The following is a 21,397-nucleotide window of genomic DNA, read 5'->3' as shown; positions in this document are numbered from 1 at the left end:
ATGCACAAGCAACCCCCATGCAACCCATCACCCCAGCAGTGCACAAGGCACTGACAGCCCTGAAGGTTCAGGATCAGCCATCCCTCAGCCCTGCCCCAACAGCTACCTGAGAACCAGCTGCAGCAGGACATCCTCACAGCTGAGGTTCAGAAGGGTCCTGAAGAGACTCAAAGACACCATGCAGAGCTGGGGGGGTGGGGGGGGATGGGGCGGAGATGAGTCACTGTAAGAGCTCTCAGCCCTTCAGGATATTTAACAAATGGGAACCGCCCCCCACAACCTGAGGCCCGAGCAACCACTCCTAAAACAACAATGGCACAGGGCTTGGCATGTAACAATCATTCAAATATTAAACAAATAATTACACTATCTTTGTGGTCAAGACATCATTATTTACAGATAGAAACAAACCGTGTGCCAGATTTAATGCATTTCTATAGACCACATACTTGTCATCAAACTCTGGCTATATATACCTGGCAATAGAGATTCTAGCAACACTTAAATGGAAGGAATACCCATGAAGAGACCCCAGGAAATACTGGAACTGAGTGAATGTCTAACAGGAGACAACACAACATGATAACTAAGTGAATGCCAGTCAGCAGACTATAGCAGCATAGTAACTGAATGCCTACCAGCAAGAAACCAGAGGGAACCTGGAAGAATCCCAACTGGGAAGTGGGTGGGGGCTGTGAACATGGAGTGTGAGTCACCTCTCCAACACCAGTGTCTCTCGGAGAAGGTAGGATAAAGAAAAGTTCAAGGGCAGCTGACAGGAAAAGGAAAAAATAGGTGGGTCCAGAACAAGGGAAATCTTTTGTTTTAGGAAAGCAATAAGGGTGGTTCACCTCCAGCCAGGCAAAGACAGCAGACACATGTAAGTTCTCCCTTCCTCCGCTGAATCCCCAAGCGCTGTCTCCGTACTTCCCTTATGACAAGTATACTTGAGCTCCTCGAAGACAAACACTGGGTCTTAGTCTAGGGCACTACCTCCACAGTCTAGGTGTTCATCATTTACCAAATGACTGAGGGGAAGTTAAAAGCCAGTCATGGTGGGAAAGAGATAAGATAGCAATTCACATTTTAGTCAGCATGGATATTTACCCTAAATTGACCATTTTAACTAGCACTCAGTCTCATTAAAACATGAGTTTTAATGAAAACACTCAGACTCATTAAAGATTGTATGGTAGGTAGAAAAACGGCCCTCAAAGATGTACAGATCCTAATCTCCAGATCTTGTACCTTTTTACCTTACATGTCAGAAGGGACTTTGCAGACATGATTAAGGTTATTAAGGAATTTAAGTTGAGGAGAGTAGCCTGGATTATCCAGAGGGGCCCAATTAAATCACATGAGTCTTTAAAAGCAAAGAATATTTTCTAGTTGGGTCAAAAAGGAAGAGATTTGAACCGTGAGAGGGACTCCATCCACCACTGATGGTTTTGAGGGTGGAAGGAGTCATAAGTCAAGGATTTAGCTGGTCTCTAGAAGCTGGGAATGGTTCCCAGCTGACAGCCAGCAAGAAAATAGTAATCTCAGTCCTTTAACTACAATTAAGTAAATATGACCAAGGACTAAAATGATCAAGGAAATGGATTTTCTCCTGGGGCCTCCAGAAAAGACACTGCCCAGTTGACATTTTGATTTTAGTAGGGTAAGGTCAGTACCAGATACATGACCTACAGAACGGTAAGGTAATAAATTTGTGTTGTTTTAAGCCACTATGTTTGTGATAATTTGTTATGATAGCAATAGGAAACTAATACAGATACTCAGGTACTCAGACTAGCTAGCAGCATTATTCACCTTAAGCCATGAAAGTCAGGCTATAGTGGTTACAAAATCAGGCCAATAGGAATCAAGCTTAAAAGGGCCAAACACAGGAAAGGGAAAGCACCTGCATGTTTAACATGGGAATCCTGAAATCAGAACAGATTTGGTTCCTCCAAGAACAGAGAGCCAAGAATAAATACCCAAAGACCACAAAAGGCTCCTGAAACCAGAGGACCAAATGCAATACTAACAGAAATATGTGCTAAAGACTAAAGATACTGAGGGAGAATCAAAGAAATTAGGGTAAGATTAAGACAAAAACAAGATGGACAGAGCCCAGCACAGGGGGGAAAAAAAAAAAATCAACCCTAGGAAGGAAATCAACATTCTCAAAACACGAACAGGACATTCTATGAAGCCAAATAGATTTAAGACAATGGTCGAACTTCAGCATAATTAGAAATAAAACTTTTTCAATATCTTTGTAAAATTAAAGCTTTGTCAACTATTTCCTATTGGTTTATACCAATAATTCTTAAGCTAAGGCATGTATCATACTTACATTTTGGAGTATTATAAAAGTTCACATGCCTTGGGCCTACTTCCAAAGAATATAACTCAAGAGACCTAAGGCAGAGCTTAGAATCTGTTGTTGTAGTTATTGTCATTTTCCAATTTTAGGGTGTACACTTGGTTCAGAAACTCTGGTCAAATCAGAGTCAGTCTAAAAATCTCACACATACCTTAAACTTAGCTATTCAGGAGAATGTCAAATATACAAAACATAGCTATCCAGAAATCCTACCTACCTCAAACCCTGCTACCAGGTATCTCAGGTAACTGGAACAACTTTCCAGAACCCTTAGTGATCCAAGAACTTCTACTTCAAACACAAAGACCCAGAGAACTTCAATTATTTGTAATAAAAGAAGGAAATAAAAGTGGTGATAGAGCCAAAATAAATGCCATAAAGTGCATGGCTAAACAAATGCTTTATTTCCCCCAGAAGGACAGTAGGTCTTTATTACTTAGACAACTTACTCCTATTTTATATATATTTCTATTGGTTAAAATCTAACCTTCTTACCATGGTCTACAAAGCCATGCATGATCTGAATCTTACCTACCTCTCCCTCCTTTCTTCCCCATGCTCACTACACCTCCAATCACACTGGTCTTTTATCTTCTCAAATACATTTCATTTCCTCTCCCCAACTGTGTCCTTTGCAAGCACTGCTCCCTCTGCCTAGACTGTTCTTCTGCTTGCTCTTTAGTAGGCTAGCTCCCTCATGACCTTTAGGTCTCAGTTCAATGTCATCTCCTCTGAGAGGTTTTTTGATTACCCTACTGGCTTAGATGGTAAAGAATCCACCTGCCAACACATTTTCAAATTTTAATCCTGGGTTGGATCCCTGGGTCAGGAAGATCCCCTAGAAAAGGGAATGGCAACTCACTCCAGTATTCTTGCCTAGAGAATTCCAGGGAGAGAGGGCCTGGCAGGCTACAGTCCATGAGGTCACAAAGACTTGGATACAACTGAATGACTATCACTTTCACTCTCTGTTTTCTAAGCAGCCAGTTTTTTATAAAAAATGACCTCAACTTTCAATTATTTCAGTTATGTGTTTGCTTCTCTACCTACTCTGTGAAGGAAGCTCCATGAAGTCAGCAAAAACTGCTTACCATTATATCCTCAGTACCAGAGACCAATATAGTGAACACACTGAACATTCGATCAAAACCTTCAGGAGGAAGGAATGTTACTAGGTAGGTAGGCAGATGGGTGCCCCAAGTTACAGCAGTTCAAATACAGAAAATTCAAAAGGAAGTACAGGTAAACACACTAGTTATAAAGCAGGCTCAGAGCCTGAAGAGGTGATCTCGAGTCACCCACAACAAACCACAGAGCACTACACAGCTGAAGAGACTCTCAGGTCAATGCCATATTACAAGTGCTGCACAATGGCAAAACCTATAGCCATGAGTGGCCAAAGTCATTCATAAAATATAACTGTCCTGTGTATATCCAGATATTACAAAAGCAGGGAAGCACATTGAAAATGTTCCCAAAATAGTTAAAAGTTTAATACTAGAAAGAAAATGCCACCCAACTTTGAAGTGATTACTGGAGACAAAGGCCAAAGAAGGGCAGAAACACCCTCCCAGAACAAAGGCTGGAGAGAGGAGATGGCTCACCCAGGTAAGCCAGGACAGAGGTAGGGGCCATACCCGGGAGTTGCTGCCAATACGGGCAACAAGGGTGTCAAGGATGGTGTGGGTGTCATGCCGGTGTAACAGCAGGAATCTCAGGAAGGTACGGAGCAAGGCGGGCTCTGAAATACTCCGTAGGAAAAGTTCCAGATAGGCGGTACTGGCGATCATCTCCTCCACAGAGGTCTGAACGAAGGGAAGGTAAAGTTCGGAAATTTAGGGCTTCCCCACATATACACAAAGCCATTTTCCTTAAGTTCTAAGGAGGTACCAGGAACAGACAGGGAAAAAGGGAGGAGTACCCTGCCCACTGCCACCCACACTGGTCCTGGCACTGAGGTAACCACTCCTCAGCCTAATCCCCTAATCTGCCTTGCCACCATGACTCTCACCTTGTGCAGGGCAGGGCCCATGACTGGCACCAGGAACCCATTATGGATATAATCAACCAGCTGCTTTTGCACCAGAGGATGAGCCACCTGTATGGGTACAAAAAAGAGGATGGAGGATTTTGAAGGGTGCTACTGTCAGAAAGGGAGCAAAATGTTAGAATATATATATATATGCACCCTCCCCTCAAGCTGAAAGAAAATCAGAACTCCAGAGATTGCACCTTCTCCCACCCCATTTCCCCAGATGAGCAAGGGCCAGAGCTCCTGGGAACCCCAGTCCCACCTGAATGACTGCATTGCAGAACTCTAGAGAACTCATGAAAAGCGCAAGGGCTGGCACTCCAAGCCAATCTTCCCGTCGCAGGCAGTGCCAATCATCCCCTGGAACTTCAATCTTTCGGGGCAGTGACGAGTACAGGGCACTCAGCCCTGTGGCCAGCACCTGGGGGCCATCCCCAAGGACAGGTTACCAAAGGCACAGACAATATAAAAAATGAAAACAGGGAACTATTAACCCAGAGTTTTATGGAACAGGGATAAAAGCTATTACCAGAGCAGATATTTAGTTACCCAAGGTGCCAAGACATCACCTGGGAACACTGGCCCATGAAAAGCCTTCATACCTGCCTTATCCACATAAGCCCAAGTTTCATCCCCACCCCAATTCCAGGTGTTACATTCAAACCCAGGGGGCTACTTGCTAAAGGAGAGGGCCCCGGTGCATAGCCCCTCCACACCTCCTAAATAGGAAGGTGCCTACACCATACCCTACACCCATCCCAGGAGGTGCTGACCGGGCAGAAGTAAGAGTGATCTGCGATGTAGCGGCCCACAGTGGGACTTCCAGCTGATAGAGCCATGAGCAGGAGTAGGGCGTCGCGGGCCTGCTGGCCCAGGGTGCCCTCTCGATGGACAAAAGGGACAAGGCGAGAAAAGAGGAGAAGACGGGGAGCAGCTCCAGGTTCAGGAGGTGGCTGCAGGAAGAACTCGAGCAGTGAAGGCTCCCGGGCCAGACACACGCACAGCTGGCTGAGAAGTAGCACCAGGCCTTCATCCAGTGCTGGGCTACTGGGCACAGGGCGGCCACAGGCATCCAGCAAGATCAGTAGAGCCTCACGAACTGGACCATGCCGCAACAGGGGCTGGCGAGCTTCGCTCACTAGCATCTCAAAGAGTTTCAGTTGCTCAGCCCGCCGTTCCTCAACCCCATCCCCAAGCTCATCCCATTGAAGCTGCCATGTCAACACACGGGTTAGCAGATCCTCACGCAGAGCAAACTCAAGCAGGGGCCCAGGAGCTGTGGGGACCAAGGGCACTGCGCGATCCTCTGCCAGGAGTGTCAGCATCTGGTAAGTGTGGTTGCGCACGGCACTGAGATCATCAGCACCCCCAGGAGCTGCCCGAGGCCCTTGCCGTTCCAGGATTCGCACCACCTGGGGAATCAGGACAGATAAGAGAAGGAATCTAAAATAAGGTGACTAGATGATAAGGTGAGAGAACACAGAAATTTAGAGGGACTCAGGCAGGTAGTAGACTGGGCCCTTTGGTATACAGTCTCCTACCTGGGACCAGTGATTCTTGAAAACCATGAGGCAAGTCTCAGGGTCAGCCATGACAGGGGTCTGCAGACTGGCCCCTTGTGGTACACGGTGCCCAGGGCCCCGGGAGGCCAGTCTGCTCAGCCAGTTCATCCTCTCCATAAGGCAGGCTGGGCACGGCCAGCGGCCAGAGAGTCACACTCTGAGAACTTGCCAGCTGGAGGTTTTCTCCACCTGTGTCTCTAGTCTGCTTCATCCGGTCTGTAGGAGCCAACAACTGTCCATGGAGCCAGAAGATACACCAGGCTGGAACAGTGAGCCCAGAGGTCACTGCCCAATCCAGGCCTACAAATCTAATTCAAAGAGAAAGAATAGAGAGGTTAACAGAAGTTTGCTTCTTTCTACCACCCAACAGGAAGAACTCAGAACCACCACTCCACTGAAAGTCAACACGTGTACAACAGAACTCATTCGAACACCAAACCTGTGTTACTTCCCCAGCCTTCTCCACCTTAATAAATGATAGCAATATTCACCTACTTGATCAGGTCAAATACCTGGGCATCATCCTTCTTTCTTCTTGTTATTACCTCCAATATCCAGTTCATCAGCCTATAATCTATACCCTCCAAACATGCCTCACTATTGCAATAGCTTCCAATCTGGTCTTCATGCCTCCAGTCTTAGCCCTCTGAGAATCTATTCCCCACACAGCAACTGGAGTTTTAAAACATAAATTATACTACATTTCTCCTCTGCTGAAAACCCTCCAATGATTCCCTATCACACTGGTAATAATCCAAGTCCTTTACCTTGGCCTCTAGGGCACTATTTAATCTAATCTGTATAACTTCCTACATGCCCCTTTTCACTCATACTTCACTCATAGGAGCCTTTCTTGAACACTAGCTCTTTCCTCTGTCTGGAATGCACTTTTCCTGATCTTCACATTGTTCACATCACTCTTTCTGAATGCCATTTCCTCTACTTAACAATTCTATCGAAACTGCATTTTCCCACCTTCACTCTCTAGCTTTCTAATCCTTTCTTCTGCACACTTTTTTATTTTCTGAAAATATTTGTCTATTCATTTATCTATCTTCCCTACTACAATGTAAGCTCACTGAGGACAAGGTTTCTCTGTTGCATCACCAGTACCTAGAGATCAATAAATTATCTGCTGAATGTATAGATGCTCAAGTGAATGAATGAATGAATGAATGAATGAACAAACAATGAACTATCAGGAAATCCAGTCTAGATCTGACTCTAGTCCTCTGGGACTTCTGAGGAAGAAACCTTTTTCTATTACAGGTCCCTCCCTAGAAGCCCACCCAACAGGAAATACACAAACAGATCTTTAACTTGCTGAATAATCTTAAGAGGTAAAAATTCAGAACCAATCAAAAAAGCAAAAGAATTTTAATTCTAGAAAAAAATACAAGGATACACTCCCATAAACACACATATACCCACTCCTGTCAGATGCATTCAACATTCACTCCTGCGGACGTGACAGAACACCCACATTAGAGAAAGAGCTGTTGTTCAGTCACTAAGTCGTGTCCGATTTTTTGTGACCCCATGGACTGCAGCATGCCACGCTTCCCTGTTTTTCACTATTTCCCAAAGTTTGCTCAAACTCAAGTCCACTGAGTTGGTGACGCCATCCAACTATCTCATCCTCTGCCACCACATCCATACAAGACTACTGGAAAAACCATAGCTTTGACAAGAAAGACCTTTGTTGGCAAAGTAATGTCTCTGTTTCTTAATATGCTGTCTAGGTTGGTCACAGTTTTTCTTCCAAGGAGCAAGCATCTTTTAATTTTATGACTGCAGTCACTGTCTGCAGTGATTTTGGAGTCCAAGAATATAAAATCTGCTACTGCCTCCACTTTCTCACCATCTATTTTGCCATGAAGTGATGGGACTGGATGCCTTAATCTTAGTTTCCTCAATGTTGAGTTTTAAGCCAGCTTTTTCACTCTCCTCTTTCACCCTTATCAAAAAGCTCTTTAGTTCCTCCTCACTTTCTGCCATTAGAGTAGAATCATCTGCATATCTAAGGTTGTTGATATTCCTCCCAGCAGTCTTGATTCCAGCTTGTGATTCATCCAGCCCAGCATTTTGTATGATATACTCTGCATATATAAGTTAAATAAGCAGGGTAACAACATACAGTCTTGACAGACTCCTTTCCCATTTTTGAACAAGGCCATTGTTCCATGTCCGGTTCTAACTGTTGCCTCTTGACCTGCATACAAGTGTCTCGGGAGGCAGGTAAGGTGGTCTGGTATTCTCATCTCTTGAAGAATTTTTCAGTTTGTTGTGATCCATACTGTAAAAGGCTTCAGCATAGTCAATGAAGCAGAAGTAGACATTTTTCTGGAATTCCCTTGCTTTTTCTAAGATCCAACGGATGTTCACAATTTGATCTTTGGTTTCTCTGCCTTATCTAAATCCAGCTTAAACATCTGAAATTTGCAGTTCATGTACTGTTGAAGTCTAGCTTGAAGGATTTTGAGCATTACTTTGCTAGCATGTGAAATGTGTACAGTATATGGTAGTTTGAATTTGACATTGCCTCTCTTTGGGATTGGAATGAAAACTGACCTTTTCCAGTCCTGTGGCCACTGCCAAGTTTTTCAAATCTGCTGGCATACTGACTGCAACACTTTAACAGCATCATCTTTTAGGATTTTAAATAGCTCAGCTGGAATTCCATCACTTCCACTAGCTTTATTTGCAGTAATGCTCCCTAAGGTCTACTTGACTTCACACTCCAGGATGTCTGACTCTAGGTGAGTGACCATACCATCGTGGTAAACATCTGTTGGCCTCAGCCATGGCTCACAGTTCCTTCTTCATCACATCTACCACCCTCTCAGCAGTAATGGCTCTCAACAATACCTCCTGAGTATAAAAACTTCAGAGGCAAAAAAACAACAACTTCAGAGGAAAGGCATGGTTCAATCATCCTTCCTTTTTATACTCAACAAGGCCTAAAGGAACCCAGAGACCTGCCAACAGACCCACACTGTTTGCCCTCCAGTTACATTAACCACCACCTCCTTCTACCCAGATACACAGTCTCTCACCACTATCTGCTCACAACTAAAAGGCAGTAACTCTGCTTGCTTAAGGAAACTTTCTTGAGAACAAAAGATAAGTCTTTTTTTTTTTTTTTCCCCAAAAAGACATAATGGGAAGAGCCAGTCCTAAAGAGCAGGCAGGGCCCACTCATTGATTAATTCAGTGTACATCATACCAGTACTGGGGCACTGTGCTAAGGAAGCACTGGAAATACAAAGATGGATAAAAACAGTTGGGGGAGCATAAACAAAAACTTCAATAAATATTATAAAGAGGTATTTACAAAAATGTCATGAGTGCACTAAGGAAAGAAACTAAATCTGCCTGGAAACTATAAGAGGATTCCAGAAAAGAGGTGATACCTGATGTAAAACGTTAACAATGAGATACTGGTCACAAGGAGAGCAGAGCAAAAAGTCTTCATATTAAAAACATTATATACAAAAATACAGCACTGTGAAAGAACATAGTAAATTTAAAGAACAGTTGCAAGTTTGGTGTGGCTTAAACACAGACCATTTAGAGAAGAGAGGACAATGTTAAGTTAAAAGGTAAACATGGGTGAAGGTTATAAATATCACTGAATATCATGCTGAGGAGTTTTATTTATGAATAAAGGAGCTTTTTAAACAAGAAAATGGTAAGATCAAATTTGCCTTTAAAAATATGTCAGCTAGCAGTACAAGGTAGAGAGAGACTAATGGCAGTAGACAATTTATAAGAATCTGTTTCAATAGTCCATTTTAAAAAAGGAATGTATGAACTAAAGTCGTAAGAGCAGAATTAGAAAAGGTAAATCTGAGATTCACCTCTATGTCCCACAGCATGTCCCCTGTGATAATGAAAGTGTTTACACCTATAATATCTGTCACTAATAGCAAGCTCCTTGACGAAAGAGACCATATCATTCATTCTTCTTTGAAATTCCAATGCCAACATAGTAAATGCCGTTCAAAAACATTTGTGGAACAAGATGCTGAATTTAAAAATTATAATAGCTAGCACATATTGAGCACTTATATGTGCCAGTCTCCATTCTAAGCACTGCATGTTATTGCTCATTTAAGCCTAATAAAAACCATAGATGTATTATCTCCATTTCACACACAAGGAAATCAAAGCCTAGAAAGGTTAAATAGCCAAAGGTACCCTGTTGGTAAGTGGCAAGAATGAGATGCAAATGCAGATAATCAGCCTCCAGATTTAACTTAACCATGAAGTAGAATAAGATCTACCAAATGAATGGAGGATGACAGAAGACCCTAATATGAAGTATAAGAGTCTCAATAAAAGGTAATTCCACTAACAGACTAGGAACACGCAACAAAGGAACTGTGTTTTAGAAGAGAATGAGTACAGTTTTGGACATGTTAAGTTTTTAGACACCGATAAGATATCCACGATGTCCAGAAAGCAAGTAGAAATTATACTCAAGCTCAAGAGTAAAATCACGACTAGAGCTATAAATCCAGGAGTCACCAGCTTATATGTAGTAGATGAAGCTAAGTAAGGGGATGGAATCATCCGAAGAGATCAGTAATCACAAAAGGAGCCAAAGGTGACATCTTGGGGAAAACCAGGATTTAAAAAAGCAAAGGAGGAGTCTTTAAAAAAGACTAGTGAAGGTAGCCAGAAATGGAAGGAGAAATCCAAGAAATAAACATAATCAAGAAATCAAGGAAAGGAAGTTTCAGGAAACTGGAGGTTGTCCATAGTGCACAGTCTACAGAGAGATAAAACAATGAAAACTAAAAATAGTTGATTTTAGCCGGTCAGATGGGGAGCCTCAAGGGCAGTTGTCAAGTGAGGAAAAGAAGTCTGAACAAAGTAACAGGTTGTGGATAAATCAGAAGGGGATACCTGACCAAAAAAAAAAAAACAAGTATAGTACTAGTCTGAGAAAAAGAAGTACACCACTTTCTCTGAGAAAGGAAGAAAACAGTAAAATATAAAGGATGAGTGCCACTTCCAGTAAATCTGAAAACAAAAAGAGGAAAGCTAATATCTAATACTACCCCCTACCCAACTACTCTTCCCTCCCTCACTCACCCAAGAGAGTCGGGGTGAGGGAGAGAGCCGAGGGGAGAAAATGGAAGTGCCACAGAATGGATACTCAGTCTGTGTATAACCCCACATGGTTTCCTATAAGCCATCAAACACAACCACACTGATTTGGATCACCAGCACGGATGCACTAGAAAAAGTACTTATGCGTCTCTCCTAGTATTTAAGATCCCAAGTAGTCATGGGCTGGAGAAGGCAAAGCCAGCAAGTGCGATTACTGGGAAGAAATCTCCCCTGTTCCTAGACCTGTCGTTTGTCACATTCTTAGCCCCGGGATACTGCATCATCCTTTGTCAGTTTCCTTAAACTCTGCCCATGCCTTTGTATATATTTACAAGTTGTTTGTTAGTCTTTGGAATTAGGTTCTGGAAGCTGGAGGCGGTTTAGTTTTGGACACGTTAAAACCTTATTTTGCTGAGAATGGTTGCTTGGCCCTTCTTCAGCTCCCCTGGGGATTCACTGTGAGGTGGTGAGGATGGAAGTGTCAGAGTAGGTTAGATCTCTCCTTTCTGTAAGAGATGACAGCCCATTTATCATTAAATTCTTTCCAAACCTAATTTGTGCCATCTGCTACCTTCAAGGACCCTGACTGATACAACAGCATTACTGGTTACAGAATGTTTCCTCAGACATACCTCATCTGAGGACTGAAAACGAATAGAGGTCCTTAAGGTCCAGCAAGAATAACCCATAGTAGTAAATAAAGCATGAACTCTGGAGTCCCTCAAACAAAGGTTTGAATCTCAACCATTTTCCCACTGCATGACCTTAAATAAATCACACATCAGAGCCTGTTTCCTCATCCACAAATTCCTGATGAAATATATATTGTTACTGTTTTAAGATTTAAATAAGATAACCTATGTAGAAGTCTAGGTGCTCTATAAACGACATTTTCCTTCCCACTTCCGTCTTCCGTCTCTCAGAGATCCTCATCTCTGACAGAAAGGAGAGATCTAACCTACTCTGACACTTCCATCCTCACCACCTCAAACTGAATCCCCAGGGGAGCTGAAGAAGGGCCAAGCAACCAGTCTCAGCAAAGTAAGGTTTTAATGTGTCCAAAACTAAACTGCCTCCAGCTTCCAGAACCTAATTCCATAGACTAACAAACAGCTTCTACCTTGTGATGTACCTGGGGAACCACTTCTGCTCCACTGCTTGACTAACATAAGGCACTAATCACAGACCCAAGGGGAACTGGTCTCCAGGACTTTCCCTCCCTACCCCACCCCCATTTATTTTCAAAGACCTCAAAGAGAAGAACCACACTTAAATCAGTGTCTCAGAACTCAAAAGCTAACACTTAACCTGGATCCTCTTCACCTACTTCAAAAGCCTAAAAGAAAGCCAAGTTCAGTGTTCCTGTCACCTATATAAGACTCCCTCACTCCTTGTTAACCCTGAAAAGTTCAGAACAAGACAAAGAAGAGAATGGAATCACCACCCTATGACTGTGCCTGTTCCTCCCATAGCAAAGTCTACAGAAAAGGAGACCTCTCTTCCCAAATTCACCTACAAGCTCAGTCACAGGGAAAAAAGGAGCTGATCTTTCAGACCTCCCAAATGGCCAGAGCCAAGTACTCACCATAGGGCCCCCAATTCAGACATACAGGCACACTCAGCAAGAGTGTCCACCAACAGCAGGAACAAGGCAGGAAGTGGCTCAGCCCCACTTATGAACCTTTGCCATGGGTGAGGCAAAGAGAGGGAGAGAGCTGGGGGCAGGGATACACCTGTAACACCTACAGCTGACAGAGAGAGACCAAACAACCTTCTAAGAACAGGTCAGTGAAGTTAAGGCTTCTCATCCCCTTACAAATGTTCTTCCTAGGCTCTGCCTCTTACTGACCTAACAGGCAGCAATGTGCTGTTACCCTAGATGCTTAAGTGGGAAGATCTGATTAAAACCTCATAGGAATACAAAAGGAAAAAACAAACAAACCCCACCTCATAAGAGCCTACAATCTAGAACTGAGATTACACATATCCTCTCTGCTTGTCTATCGCTCAGCCTATACCTATAAAACAAATGGGATATCAGTGTATGGTCCCAACTCACTCCTCCTCTCCCCAGTACCACCTCTGCTTCTTGCAGGCATCTCCCCACCTGACTCTAGCAGAGCCCTCATAACTCACAACGTGAACTCTATCACATGTTGACTCCCCTTACCAAAGTAAATCCCATGTTGCACATAGCTTTCTCCACCCTCTTTGTGGGACAGGGTGACAAAGAAGTCAAAGAGGAGGTACAACTGAACAAGATCCTAATGGATGAGGAAAGTTCACTGGGCAGAGAAGAAAAGGCATTCCTAGAAGAGAAAGGAGAAATTACAAAGATTTCAAGGCTTAAAAAAGTAACATGTTTGCTAGGGAGCTGTGAACAATTTATTCAAGCTAGAACACAGAGTGGAGAGTGGTAGGAGATGAGGCTAGTCATGAGTCGAGGCCAAATGATGCCATATTAAGGAATTTGGATGTCATCCTACAGAAGACAAACAGCCAAAAATTTTAAGCATAAAGAGCTCCATTAAATTTGTATTTTTAGAAAGATCATTCCAGGGACGGATTAGAAAAGAGAAAGTCTGATATATATACTACTATGTATAAAATAGATAACTAATGAGAATCTACTCTATGGCACAGGGAACTCTCCTTACTGCTCTATGGTGACCTAAATGGAAAGGAAATTCAAAAAAGATGGGATATATGTATGGCTGATTCATTTTGCTGTATAGGAGAAACTGACACAGCAGTGTAAAGCAAGTATACTCCAGTAAAAAAAATAAATAAAAATTAAATGACAAAAAAAAAAAAAAAATACGAAGGCAGGAGACTATCAGGGGGAAAAAGTCCAGATAAGAGACAAGAAGGAAGTAAACTAAAGCCTTAATTGTGAAGCTATAACAGAAAAGATGAAGCAAACAGAGAGACTATAAAAGGAAATGTATTAAGATTTTAGTGATTGACTACATAGAGGGGGTAAAGGAGCAGAAAGATGGAAGATGACACTGAAGTCCTTGCCTGGACTGCTATATACCATATGGTAGAAAAGAAGACATTCAAAGCAAAGACAATGAGTCCTGTTTTGAACATGTTAACTATGATACCTGTGAACATATACAGGAGACCACTGAGTAAAATGACCGGAACATAGAAACTAAGACTAGATACAGAGAAGTAATCATCTAATTATGATATACTTTTACATTTCACATTCTCTCTCTAAATTGAAATTATCTTTTCATGTGTCCACCTCTCCCAATCAGATTGCAAATTCCCTGAGGATACAGAGGACCAGGTCTTATTTATTGACATCTTGTTATCTCATAAAATGTGAGCATCGTAAGGGCAGACTATATGCTGAAGTATCTGCTGAATGAATAAATGAATTCATAAATGAATGAATTTGTCCTCCCAGCACTTAGCAGAGTGCTGGCACACAGCAGAGGTGGAATAAATGGTTACACACAGCACTCCAAACATGTTTCTATCTCTACATTGGCGGGAGCCGGCATATTGCATATTGAGTGCATATTGCATATTGCATATTGAGTGCAGCACTTTCACAGCATAATCTTTCAGGATCTGGAATAGCTCAACTGGAAGTCTATCACCGCCAGGAGCCAGCGTGAGGAACTCCGCCCGTGGCAAAGGTCAGGAGGAAGGAGGCTCGGCATACGCAAAGGTGGGATCGAGCCTCAGGAGTACCCCTGGAAATTCTCGAGCATCTATCCCCCAAACCAGAGTCCGCCTACTTTCTGCTTTGTGCTCTCACCTACACCTCTGACTTTATGGGGGGCTGTCCCCCACTACCTCTCTCTGAAAAAAAGAGTTAACTTACAGCTCCAGTTAATAAAGTTCCTGGGTGTGACAGTGTTTCAACCTACAAACTCCTTTGGAAATCCTCTAGCCTGCCTGAATAGGTTTTTCCGGCCACATGTGACTGCTCAGAGCCTCCCAACTGTGAGAGGCATGAGATGTTCTAAACTGTCTAAATACAGAGTCCTTTGAGCAGTTAAAAGATTGATTAGAAATTTTATTGGTAAAGGGTTTTTCACTTGTTGGGCCAATGTTTGCTGCTAAGTCTCCATATCCCTTACCTGCTGTGTCCATGGCAGTGTATTGATTAATATAACTGGTGTAAATAGTAGCTTTAATGTTTGTAACCTTGGACCCTTGAGTTAATTCTTTTTTGTTGTAGCCCACCACACCTTTGCCCTATAGGAATGCAACTTTAATGCTTTTGGATCGTGGCGTCTGCCTAATCACCTTTAGAGAAAAATAAGTTTTCTGAAGAAAGGGTCTTAAAATGTTAACAGGCCTCCAGGCCAGAAGATGATGCAAATCACCTAAACTTTTGCATATGATAAGTTTGCAGGAAGAAAGCCTGGCTTACTGCATGACTCTACCCCTTCCCCCATTATCCTCTATGCATAACTTAAGGTATAAAAACTACTTCGGAAAATAAAGTGCAGGCCTTGTTCACTGAAACTTGGTCTCCCCATGTCGTTCTTTCTCTCACCTTGTGGCTGAATTATTTCAGCCTCTTTTCTCCACTGAATTTCCTCACTGAGCTATCCTTATTGCAGCCGCTTTTCTCCACTGAATTTCCTCACTGAGCTATCCTTATTTAACCACTCTTTATACCTTTAATTAACGCTTAATTGATCTATTGTTTCCTGATGATCGCCGATGCCGTCTCTCCTTCGAATACCCTGGATCAGACGGGGCTGGACCCCAGCACTACATCATCATCCTCATCTATGTTTCATTTTCTCAGATCTATCATTCAGCTATATATCATAAAGCAAAATCCATTACACTTAAAGCACTACAATTCAACAGAGATTCAGTATAGCAAACAGTAAGCTTACCAACCTAGTGCTTTCTCCAGACGATCAAGAATGCACAGTCCCTAAGAACCCTCTGACATACAACTTGATTGACCTACCATTATCGCAATGTGACCCAGGTATTATGGACAACTGTTCCTATTTTTGCCACATTATTAAACAAAACCTTCAAACCTATGTCACCCACAAAGTCTCTTTAACCTCTTTTGGAAACAGAACAACTACAAATCTTTTAAAAATTTATTTTGCCAGTATAATGTCCTCCATGTCATCACAACTCTTCTTATAAATCACATGCTTTTTATGCCACATCACCTTCACTCTATGTTACAAACTATTTTCCACCCCAAGTCACCCTCATGAGACCAAATCTGGAGTCCAGACTTTGCCACTTTATCACTGTGATCTCTGGCTCCCCAGTTTGATTCTCCATCTATAAAATAAGAATTCCTGCCCTTACATACTTCACAGGGTAACTATATAATTCCAGCAAAACCTGAGATCACTATGCAATCCATATCAAACAGTAATTCTGAGGAAGCATGTGCAGCATGCTTCCTCAACATAATACAGCAGCCACACCATCCCTCTAAATTTCTGAATTTCATGATCCAGTGGAAATAGATTTTAAAGTTTTTAAAATAGGATCATTACTTTTTATTTTGACAAATAGATCAGTTTCTTAAAACCCATCAATTACTGTCACCACTACTTTATCAGTGAGAGAGCACTTAAACACTAGAAGAATAGGAATGATAATCTAAGAATAAATTTATCTTTATAGAAAACTCATGTTCCATATGTTTTTATTTCTCTCCTTCCACCTTGAATAGATAAAAACTTAACCATGGACTGGCACTGTTTTTAACCCAACGTTTAGGAATCACTGCCCTAAAACTCTTTCATTATACATGTAAGTTTTAAGGGTTCTGTCTAGGTAAGATTGCCAAGGGTTCCACTACCATGAAAATCTGCTAGGTCTTCAGAGAGAAGCAATGAAAACACCACAGGACGGTTGTTTCTGAGGCTCAGATTCTTGAATGGAATGGGGACTTGGGCTGCTCCTAATTCTCAGAGAATGGTCTGTTTAGGGAAGATGAACCTCTTCCTGAGGTTGGGAAGGTATCTGCTCTGTGGCAGACTGTCAGTAGAGAGGGAATTTTAATAGTATGGAAGTGGCAATTATCTGACTGCCAACCCAGCTTTCTACAACATTCAAAATTTTTATGTGCATGTGGGTTGGCAGGGAACATGGGACCTGTAAAACGCTAATAAACTGAACCAATTAACATGTCGTGAAGGGAGGAATGATTTCAAAGGGATAAGAGAAAAACTTTTGAGGGTGGTAGAAATGTTCAGTATCTTGAAAATGGTGATGGTTTCACAGATGTAAACATATGTCAGAACTCATAAAACATGTACATTTTAAATGAGTACTTTACTGTACATAAATTAGTTTTAATTTAACTGTAAGTCATCCTGTTTGGAAGTCTAAATACAGCGTTGTATGTAACAAGCCATATTATTTTCATGAAAGTAGAATTAGCAACTTTAAGCAGCTAGTCCAATATAGAAGGCAACCGTCAAAGCCCCACAGCTCAGCACAGATAAGGAGCAGCAGTGGAGTAAGGTTGCCCAGAATCAGGTGAAGAGGAAACAAACATAGGCAGTCATAGCCAAAAAAAATCTCTATGAGAGGGAACATCGCCAAGTCTTCAGTCCCAAGAAATAACTTGAGGAAATGAGGAATTCCAACGATGACTCTGTTAAAGAGTAAGTCTCAAAAATTATTTTCATTATCATTGTTACTATTGTCCATGACATCTTCATGTTTCGATCCTCCAGAATATGTAGAGCCTATGAAGCAGAAGAGCGAAGTGCACATTTCCACCCAAGCTATCCTAACTCAACCTAAAACTACTGCTCTCACTGGGCAGGACACTCCATTCAGAACCGACCTCTCATCTTTATCTAGGTCTCACAATCCTCGTTCCTCCCTCCATGCCCTGCCCTCAGCTCCCTCCTGATTCACCAGCTATCAGCATGTTCCCGCCTCAGCCCTCTCTATTCTCCCTCCCAGCACAGGCCTCAACCCCTCCTCACTCTGGTCTAGCCAGGGCTGTCCCTCACTCCTGCCCACAGGAGCCCCAGCTCCTCACTAAACCGTGTTCACAAGTCCCTTTCACTTGGCCCCTCAGAAAGCATCCCGGCCCTTCATACAACCCAGCTCCTTACTTGCCCACTCACCCGAGGCTCTAATCTTGCTCCCCAACCTTAGACACTCACACCCGGCCCCTCACCACATTCCAGCCCCTCACCCTGTCCCCTCACAAGGAGGGCAGTCACCAAACCCGGTGCCGTCATTCCCCAGTCCCTCATCCCCTCTCGCGCCTCTCCGGGCCCTCTGGCCCTTACTTAGTGTTCACTCACAGAACCCCGACCCTGACCAGGCCCGGTCGCCACCGCGGTGCTAGGTGAGTTCAGGCCGCCATCGCTCCTCAGGCGCACCAGCCGCGCCCCGCCCCGCGCCACACGCAACTCGCGCCCCCGCGCACCACACGTAACCGCCCAGCGACGCACCGCTGGGCAGCGGCGTGCCAGCTCATTGGCTGGACAGGGCCAAAGCCAGAGCGTCGATGCTTGTTTCCTGGCAACGGCCGAGCGCAGGGGCGGGGTCGCCGACGGCATTCCGAGCAAGGAATACCGCCTCTTCCCCCCAGGTTCCGCCCCCTCGCACTTGCAAACCCCGCCTTTCTGAAGGACTCCCGCTTGTCACAGGGGAAGACCTCTGGGGAGGAGGAGGCCCGCGGGGTGGAGGCGGAGCCTGAGGAGGAAAGGTCAAACCAGAGGGCAGAAGGCGGGACCTAAAGAGCGACGTGACTAAAAGAGGCAGGGAAAGGCCGGAGGGCGGGGCTTAGGACAGAGATCCGGATGAAAGAGTGACTAACGTGGTAGGGGCGGGGTCACAGGTCCTAAAGGAGCTTACAGAGGAAGAGGAGGCGTGGAGGGGGTGGAGCTAACACTGGGGGGTAGGTCTAAGGGGAGGAGTTAGCAGGTGAGCTAGACCTGCGGAAAAGCAGAGCCTTAGAGAAGGCAGACAGCGAGTGGTCTAGCTCATTTCTTGCACCACCTGCGGGCTTGGATAGGACCCAGGCGATGACTGCCCTGCGTTGGCTCGCCAACACCTGCTGCCTTTTGATACCTTGAGCACTATCGTTTTCAGTCTCTCAAGGAACATGGAGTAAGATCCTCCTTGTCAGGCAGAATTCCAGGTCAATTATAACCAGTCTCTTCCCTTCAGGATCTCAGCCTTTATAGACAATTGCAACGTAGTGTAATTGCCATCAAGGAGCAGTACTCATCACACAACAACACACATCGAGGAGTAGCACTCCTCACACACAAGTCCTATGAGTGTTTAGAGAATGAGGGGAAAGAAGAGCAAAGGGGCCTAGGAAAGCCGTCTAGGAGAAGATGATGTCTGAGCAGTCTTTAGAAACAAGCAAGAGTAAGACTGAGAAATGAAAGTTTCAGATAAGGTCTGCAGTTTAGTTGCAAGTATTACATCGATGTTAATTCCCTAGATTTGATCACTGTGCTCTAGTTAAGACGATAACAGGGGAACACGAGTAAGGAGTTTACAAGGACTTTCTGTCCTATTTTTGCAACTTTTTTGTAAGCCTAAAATTAGTTCAAAAGAAAAAGTATTTAAAAAGAAAAAGTAATGGAAGTTTCAGCGGAAAGGATCAGCACATAACAAGGCAAGAAAGAATGGACAAAATGTGGGAGGTACTCTGAAAACTATCATTAGTACAGCTTGTCTGGAGCCTAGGGAACATGCAGAGGAAACACTGTGAAATGAGGTCGAAGACATGGACCAAGCTTTGTAGACCATCTTAAGGAGTTTAGATTTTCATCCTTGGGGTAATAGAGAACCATAAAAAATGTTATGATCAGATTGATAAGATCCAAATTGGAATAGTAAGGATGTAGAAAAAATGGATACGTGGTTATTAGGTCACCAGGGCTTGATGACTGGATGAATATGAGAAAAAGTAAGAGGAAAGATTAAAAGCTGAAGTGGTTTGCCATTTCCTTCTCCAGGGGATCTTCCCAACCCATGGATCCAATCCATGTCTCCTGCATTGGCAGGCAGATTCCTTACCACTGAGCCACCTGGGAAGCAAATACAAGCACTGCTAAGTCACTTTCAGTCGTGTCCGACTCTGTGCGACCCCATAAACGGCAGCCCACCAGGCTCCCCCGTCCCTGGGATTCTCCAGGCAAGAACACTGGAGTGGGTTGCCATTTCCTTCTGCAATGCATGAAAGTGAAAAGTGAAAGTGAAATCGCTCAGCCATGTCCGACTCTCAGCAACCCCATGGACTGCAGCCCACTAGGCTCCTCCGTCCATGGGATTTTCCAGGCAAGAGTACTGGAGTGGAGTGCCATTGCCTTCTCCAAATACAAGCACAGGAAAACTAAATGATAGGATTAAGAGTCAGGTTAGTGATCACCCTTGGAGAAGCGCTGCCTAGAAGAGGGCAGAGTGGGGCTCTTGATGTGAATGCCTGTTACATGACTGTGTTCACTCTGTGGAATTCATCAAGCTGTGTACTTAGGAAATATGTACTTTTCTATATGTATGGTCTAGTTACTATGCACTGAGTGCATGATAAGTCACTTCAGTCATGTCTGACTCTTTGCAACACTATAGACTGTAGCTTGCCAGGCTCCTCTGTCCATGGGATTCTACAGGCAAGAACACTGGAGTGGGTTGCCATGCCCTCCTCCAGGGGATCTTCCTGACCCAGGGATCAAACCCTCGTCTCCTGGGACTCCTGCACTGCAGGTGGATTCTTTGACACTGAGCCACCAGGAAAGTCCTCTGGTTACTATGCTATATAACAAATCATCTCAAACTTAGTAGGGTAAAACACTGGTCATTTTATTATGCTCACAGATTCTGGGAATTTGAATAAGACAGGGCAAGAATGGCTTATCTCTGTTCCCTGATGTCTGGGACCTCATCTGGAAAATTCAAACACCTGGGGGTGACTTGAGGCTGGTGACTAAAATCATCTGGAGGCTTCTTCACTCACATGTCTGATGCCTGAGACAACTGGGATAACTTGAAGGCTGAGCTCAGCTGGAACTGTCAAAGTACAGGCACATGACTATTCCTGTGGCTTGAGCTTCTCACAACATGGCAGCCAGGTTGTAAGAGGCAGCATCCTGAGACAGCTTCTGGACAGTGAGTGTTCTAAGAAAAGCAGAAGGAAGCTGCTTGGCCTTTTATGATCTAGTCTCAGAAGCCACACAACATCACTCCTGCTTTACTCTATTGACTGAAACAGTCACAAGGAAGGAGTATCAGAATTTTTGAACATTTTTTAAAACTGTCACAATATTATACAATTGTAATAGTAACAATACTGGTGCTAAGTATTTTGGCTGAAAG

The 21,397-nt window shown here is 43.6% G+C and overlaps 1 protein-coding gene across 8 annotated transcripts in view; it reads right to left on the bottom strand.

Annotated features, from left to right (window-relative positions):
• Window positions 1-18,491, bottom strand: part of FHIP1B (FHF complex subunit HOOK interacting protein 1B) — a 33,908-nt gene extending 15,417 nt beyond the window's left edge. For 4 of the 8 annotated variants that reach the window (XM_070803768.1, XM_070803774.1, XM_070803771.1 and 1 more), the window contains exons 1-7: window positions 18,352-18,483; window positions 5,945-6,273; window positions 5,177-5,815; window positions 4,666-4,824; window positions 4,383-4,469; window positions 3,976-4,176; window positions 107-186 (exon numbers count right to left, since the gene is read on the bottom strand). In XM_070803768.1, the coding sequence (XP_070659869.1) occupies window positions 107-186; window positions 3,976-4,176; window positions 4,383-4,469; window positions 4,666-4,824; window positions 5,177-5,815; window positions 5,945-6,082 (1,304 nt within the window). In that variant the 5' untranslated portion in view covers window positions 6,083-6,273; window positions 18,352-18,483. Of the gene's footprint in view, window positions 1-106; window positions 187-3,975; window positions 4,177-4,382; window positions 4,470-4,665; window positions 4,825-5,176; window positions 5,816-5,944; window positions 6,274-18,351 lie in introns of all 8 variants that reach the window. The other 4 variants (XM_070803770.1, XM_070803775.1, XM_070803772.1 and 1 more) reach the window with 2 other exon arrangements.
• Between the last annotated feature and the right edge of the window lie 2,906 nt (window positions 18,492-21,397).

Source organism: Bos indicus, chromosome 15 (assembly GCF_029378745.1).
Source record: "Bos indicus isolate NIAB-ARS_2022 breed Sahiwal x Tharparkar chromosome 15, NIAB-ARS_B.indTharparkar_mat_pri_1.0, whole genome shotgun sequence".
Classification (NCBI taxonomy): Eukaryota; Metazoa; Chordata; class Mammalia; order Artiodactyla; family Bovidae; genus Bos; species Bos indicus.
This window is presented reverse-complemented; position numbering and strand designations above follow the sequence as displayed.